At 32.8% G+C, this 6,771-nt stretch overlaps 1 protein-coding gene across 2 annotated transcripts; it reads right to left on the bottom strand.

The window, feature by feature from the left end:
• Positions 1-1,796: 1,796 nt before the first annotated feature.
• On the bottom strand, positions 1,797-6,514 carry LOC107883967. Of its 2 annotated transcripts, XM_029488015.1 has the most exons (3): positions 5,786-6,514; positions 4,117-5,047; positions 1,797-2,537 (listed from the first exon to the last, which is right to left on the bottom strand). In XM_029488015.1, exons 1-3 carry the CDS (start codon positions 5,811-5,813, stop codon positions 2,420-2,422), a joined length of 1,077 nt encoding a protein of 358 aa, XP_029343875.1. In that variant the 5' UTR covers positions 5,814-6,514; the 3' UTR covers positions 1,797-2,419. The 2 variants fall into 2 exon arrangements, with proteins under 2 accessions (XP_029343875.1, XP_029343874.1); XM_029488014.1 differs by lacking the exon at positions 5,786-6,514 and having other exon boundaries at positions 4,117-5,506.
• Positions 6,515-6,771: the final 257 nt, after the last annotated feature.

Raw genomic sequence — 6,771 nt, 5'->3', positions numbered from 1 at the left:
AACGCACATTTTTAATCCCCTCCCAACCCATGAATTGGACTATCAAAACCTCTGAAAAACAGTTGCTACATATGGTATATTGTAGTGGTCCATATGGTCGTAAATTTAAAAGAGCTCATTTAGAGTGAGCTACGTCAAGTGCCATCAATCATCATTGATCGGAATACCCAATAGCTTATACACGAATAACAAAAACTGAATAGTAATAAGTTATGCTAGGCGTATAATATATTATATTGTTAAGATATAAACATACAACTGACACAACTACGAATGATTCGTCAAAATATAATATACATGAAATAAATATACGAAGAGTTCTGAAGTCTCATGACTATAATATAATATAATTTTAACTTGGCTTTAATTTTTTTCCGCGACTCTGTTCAAATTTAATAGGTGGGTCGTGTGTGCTGCAACTAACATTTTCTTGTCTCATTGTCGAAAAAGTTCGCGCCGCCACTGCTTGAAGTTATCTATAATGCTGGCCTAAGAATGGCATCCGGTGCATTTAGAAGTAGTCCCATAAACAGCATACTCAATATTACTGGAGAACAACCACTTAATAATCGGAGAAATCAACTGATGTTGCAATACGCAGTAAGAACAGCAACCGACCCGAACAAACCAACGTATTCCACAGTATTCAATAACAGATTAGAAAATACTTTTAACAATAACAAAAAATCAATACAACCTATGTACAAAAGAATAAAAGGAAAAGAGGAAGAACTAAAATTAGAAATAAATAATATATTGACTAGAGAAGAACTCGTAAAACCTCCATGGACAACGACAAAACACTCGTTTGACATGTCGATAGCGATTTAAAACAAAAAAGAAACCACAAATCTTACATACAAAAATGTATTCTATGAGTTAATAAACACATTACCCGACCACATACATATATATACCGACGCCTAAAAAACAGACAAAGGGGTGTGTGTTGCTGCAGTTTTCCAACAAACCGAGCTACTTAAATATGTTAAAAAAAAACAATTTATAATATGATGAATTATAAGCAAGGTTTACGTGACATAAATTCAAATGTATCTTTGCGGAGAGAGGATCAAGTAATTACTGAACAATATTTTTAAAAAAAGCACGTCATATTGTAAAACAAATATTATTTTCTGTGCTCAAAATCTAAAAGGTTAATGAGGATCTATCTCCCATATTTTCCGTGGGTAGGCCCCTTAGAGGGAAACAATTTTTTTTCACCGGAGCTTAGAGGGCGCCTATTTTTTTTTTGAACTGGGGCGCAAAATGTCTAAATGCGGCACTGATTATAGGTACTATGCCCAGTGCTGCATAATATTAGTTACATCCCAATGATATCTATTAACTACAATAAAGGTCTAATCCGAATTGTGGCCCGAATTTTTTTTTGCGTCATATCCGATTAATATTTGACATATCTGTTATACGTCATACATATTATACAGTGGTTGCCACTCATTATAATCACGGTTAATGTTATCAAACGTTTATTGTTATCGAAAAGTATAAGTACGGGCTGGATGTATACTTATATGTGTAAATTATGTCGGCTATTGTATAATAATATTATTATTGTTCCCAGTTCGATAATAACGACTACCAGTAGTCATAACATAGGTTTATACCATTATAATATCATATGTATTTTTACTAGTTCCAGATGATTTTCTATCCAGACCGATAACTAGTTGACTGTTTAATAAAAACAGTAAATGTATATATTTTCTACCGGTGAGAGCGTTTCACCACTAACCTATTTCTTTTCTAGGGTTAGGTTAAACAAACAAAATATATTAGAAAAAGAAACTTTTATTTTTAATACTATGAAACAATTAGAAGAAAACCAAATTGACAAACTTAAATTTATAAAAATAATCTCATACAACTTAATATGAAAATATGAAAATATAGAAAATCTAATGTAGGTAGAAAAAATTGTAAAATGAACAAAAAGTTTTTTTTAAAAATAATTTTTATATAATATCCGATAGTGAAATAATAATCAAAACCTTAATCATTACCATAATCAATTGTCTTTAACATCAATAAGTAAAATATTTTATCGGTGGATATTTTGTAGCCTGTAGGTTATTATTTTCATCAAATATTGATTAAATTTATTAAATTTATTAAACAGTATAATGATGGTGAGATGAATAACAATATTGTGTTGTCTGGAACCACGATATTATTGATGGATGTGTAGTTTTATGTATAGGTAGTTGATGAAAATGTTAAACTGTATGTCTTCATATTTAACAATGTATTATAATTTATAGTTTTATATATTGGAATAAATTGTGTTTACACGTATATAATTCTGGGTAGTAAATATTAATAAATTAAATAATTATAAAGTATTTAAATTAATAATGCATTTCATTTTAACGCATTAAAGAAATTAAATTAATACATTTTATCTAAATTTTGCATGGATTTTGCACATGTATTGACTACAATCAGAAACAGATCCCGTAAATGATTCTTTGAAAACGTGTGCCAATTCATGTTTTGAAATAATTATTTTTGACATTCTGCAAATTAAAAAAAAACATCGTATAAATAGTAAAACGCTTAGCAATACAATACAATGCACGTGCGCATATAGATATTGCATTCTACAGAATTAAAATTTCATAAGTATTGCATAATGGTAATAATCTATACAAGCCAATTTTGAATTAGTAATACGTTTCGACAGTCCTGCATATATCAACGAACATATGCATTAACATATAGGATATATCACCCTATGGATATATACACATTAGACGCGTTAGGTACACATCGTGGACGTTTTATAAAAAAGCACTTAGTAATTTTTCGAAAACGTACATGTTACACATGGGACCATGGGACCCAAAATAAAACGTATATAAATATTTATATTATATTATATCGTGTGTTCGTGAAAATTGTGTAGTGTATATACACTCTATAACTCACTTATATTATTCAGTACACTATAAATATTTTAGATATATTGATGATCCAATGGCCTCATTACATATCCCGCAAACAGAATTCAAAAATATGTACTGGGTTCTGAGAAATATAGTATATGATTAATTTAATTATAAAGTAAAACCCTGTTTTCGTTGACACTCAGTATATTGTGACTTTACTATTGGCATTAATCAACATTTTGAGCATAACTTTTTTTGCAGTGTTGAGTCACAGCAAATGTACCATTTTAAAGGCAATAATATTTTGGACGTAAGTAAAAGGACAAGATTAAAAAATAAATGATACTTTTCTTCAAACAACCACAAAGGTCGTTATATCAGCTATTAAAATATAAAATACAGTAGAAACCGTTTATAATGACATCGGTTGTAGTGACAATTGGATGTAATGACTTTAGATTAAAGGTCCCTGCAAAACTTCTATATAATATTGTATGTACTAATTTGTACCGGTTTTTATGACGTTTATATAATGACTAACGGATGTTATGACGGTTATTTTTGGTTATCTATAATTACTTTACTTTATTAAAGGTATACTATTACAGCCGATAATACCGATAATTTCATTGTTGTTTTGTCGTCAGTTTTATTTTATTTTATTTTATCGTCGGTGTACGGGTAATCGTCGTGCGAATGAATGTGTTTTGTGTTCTTGTGTTAAATATTTTGAAATTGTAGAATGAGTAAACGAAAGCAATCCACAATATTGAAGAAAAAGCAAATGTCATGTTTCGTTTAAAAAAAGTGGAAAAAATTCCCACATACCTAATGAATTAGGGGTAGGTCACTCTACGATTTCTAACATATGGAAAGCTGGAGATAAAATCGAACAAGAGTTTCAAAATGAAATTACAGATTTTTAAAAAATAATTTTTGAATTAATTAATTTAAATAATATGTACATAATAATTAAATGTTTTTAATTTACTTTTTTTCTATATTATACATTACATAAATAAATAATATTATTAATATGTATTGAAGTTACAATTTTTATTTAGTCATTTTCGTTATAATGACAACCGGTTATTAGGACCTATTTTCTTTGGTCCCATGAACGTCATTATAAACGATTTCTACTGTAATTATATTTATATCTTATATTATATATGATAAATAATGATAGTATACGACGTATTATTACCGTCGAGCAGAACGAGCTACGGGACTGCTGGCCAATTGAAGTCCGGCCTCACAGACAATTCTCTGAAAACACGGTATGTCGTCGTTGACCGCATCGTTGACCGCCGAAGTCAGGGCGTCCAAGTATCCGGATATCTGACGACCGCCCGCGAACCGACCGTCGTCCACGACGTGGTCCTTCATCATGGCGTACACATGAATGTAATGCGCTATCCTGGGCAACACTGACGTCCGGAACAGGTACGACGCGGCCATAAAGAAGCCGGTGGCGAACAGCGGATCGAACACCCTGTCCAAGAGGAACCGGCCGACGGCTGTCAACCGGCTGCACAACGGCGAGTATCCATCTAACGACGGTGGGTCGAACATCGTCTTGCCGAACAGCAACCACTGCAGCAGACCGGAAGCGCGAAAAAATGTATGTCCGAACGGGTGAATGTGTTGCGGGGGCGGGGGCCCGAACTGCAGCACTCTATCACCGGCCGCGACGTACGGCCCGACCGCGGATAACGGCAGCTGCTGTACTCCGACCGCTTCCGGTTCGCCGAACTTCCCGATGCCGCCGCCGTCAACGACAAATCCTCCGGCCGACGGTCTGAGCACCACGCTACCGCCGCTGACGACGACCGGACCCCCGCCGTTAACCGTGACTCCGGTCACGTCGGTTAGTGCTGCATTAGAATAACCACCGCCGTGGTGCACCCCGGATGACTCGGGGGATTGCCATTTGTCGTTGTCGTTTACATCCGGTAACGAATGATAACCACCACTTACGGGGTTTTGTACGTTGTCAGTATCGTACGGTTTTCCAGCTGCAGACGGCCGCTGGTGCACTTCGGAGTATTCGCGGTAGACGTTATTGGCCCCATGCGATTGACAGTTTGCATTCTGCAGTCTGATGCACACGCTAACGACAGCCGACATTATCGTCCCTGGAAAAATACGGTGGGATTTAATTGGGTATTTATTTTTTCGTACAAACATTTGGCAGATCATATAGGCGTGTTCTATGACATAATCCTTTTGCGTTACAATATTAAATTTTAACTTGCATCGACACATCGTACTGCGATCGTAATTGAAATAAATTCACAATTTTTCTTCCCGGCACCCAGGATTCGTAGCAGGATATTTGGGATTTTCGAATAACTGTATAATTACAAATGGCTTTAAAGGAAAGGAGCGACCAGAGTCAAATATCACTCAAGTAAATTATAGTTCAGGTATACCAGTTACCCATCAAGAGTTGAAATGCATTGTTGTTTACAGAGCTCGAAACCGATATTTGATACCTACCGATTTTGAATACCGGTTAAAACCTCTAAAAACTGAAATCGATACCGAAACCGAAAACAAAATCGAAATAAACCAATACCGGTAATGAAAACTGAAATCGGAAAAATTCCAAACCGGTATTCAAAACCAAAAACGAAATCGGAAAAAATAAATGCCGATATCCGAAACCGAAATTAAAATCGGAAAAAATAAATACCGATATCCGAAGCCAAAATCAAAAAAAAAATAAAAAAATACCTATAACCCAAATCGGTAAAAATATCTATCTACGGTTTCAAGCCCTGGTTGTTTGGTACCTATAGTACCCAATAACACTATACAGACAACTTGAATACTAAATTAATAATTATAAAACAATCCTTACTACTGCTTACCTTTCCAAACGGCAAACGAATTCCTCATTTTATTATATTTGGAATTTAGGTATTAATTAACTGACTGACTAAAAACAGAGAGAACAATTATATCATTCAATTCCACGATAAACATAAATATTAGGTAGGTACCTATAATATACTTTGTTGAGATTTTATGCTTTATACTACAAATTGTCTAGTTTTCTTTAATAACGACGACCATACTTCTTTCAGTTTTATATAAACTTAAACTTAATGTGATTACATGATAATTAATACCTGCTAAATCGTCGTTGACATTATTTTCTAATGTTCTTTAAACGACGGTATTAATTGTTGATCACTAAACGCTTTGAAAAAAGAATACAAAATAAAAATTAGGATTTGGTATCTAAAATACATTAAAACTATAAATACGAAATAAATATAGGTTATAACTTACCTATAACCGTTAGGTATATATTTTGTCTTGTAATTTGACAATTAAATTAAGCTATCATATTAACATTTGTTCGAAACCGTGAATTATAGTAATAGAAAGCGCGTATTTATTTTGGTAATCATTAGCTAAATAGCCCAATTAACATATTATTATGTGAAATTATACATAAGCCGAACATATATATATCTACTGTTAGACATTTGATCCAGCCGTTCATTAGGGGATTTGTTACTTTAGTTTATTTTTAGCACCCCTAGGCTAGTAACAAAATGTTTAAAATGTAGAAAAGTATTTTTTACCTATATTATATACTATTTTATTGATTATAAATTATAATTAAAATAGTACCTACTATTATAAATATAGGCCTATTCAAGTTTCTGTGGATTAATTATGCATTAATATTACAACTATAATTTATCAGTGAATAATATAAAATATTAAAATGTATGAAAATGACACTCGGACACCAGATAAATAACAATTACGTTTTCAAGCTATTTGACTTAGAAAAATCAACATATCATATCGTTTAGATAACAAAATTTAAAAAAAAAACGTA

Source organism: Acyrthosiphon pisum, chromosome A1 (assembly GCF_005508785.2).
Source record: "Acyrthosiphon pisum isolate AL4f chromosome A1, pea_aphid_22Mar2018_4r6ur, whole genome shotgun sequence".
NCBI classification, from domain to species: Eukaryota; Metazoa; Arthropoda; class Insecta; order Hemiptera; family Aphididae; genus Acyrthosiphon; species Acyrthosiphon pisum.
Note: the sequence above shows the minus strand (reverse complement) of the source record. Positions and strands in the feature narration are given on the sequence as shown.

Coding starts and splice junctions, on each gene's coding strand:
- LOC107883967 (XM_029488014.1), bottom strand. CDS start 5,177: ATGTGTCGATGCAAGTTAAAATTTAATATTGTAACGCAAAAGGATTAT. Junction 2,538..4,116: donor GTAGCTCGTTCTGCTCGACG/GTAATAATACGT, acceptor TTTAATTTGCAG/AATGTCAAAAATAATTATTT.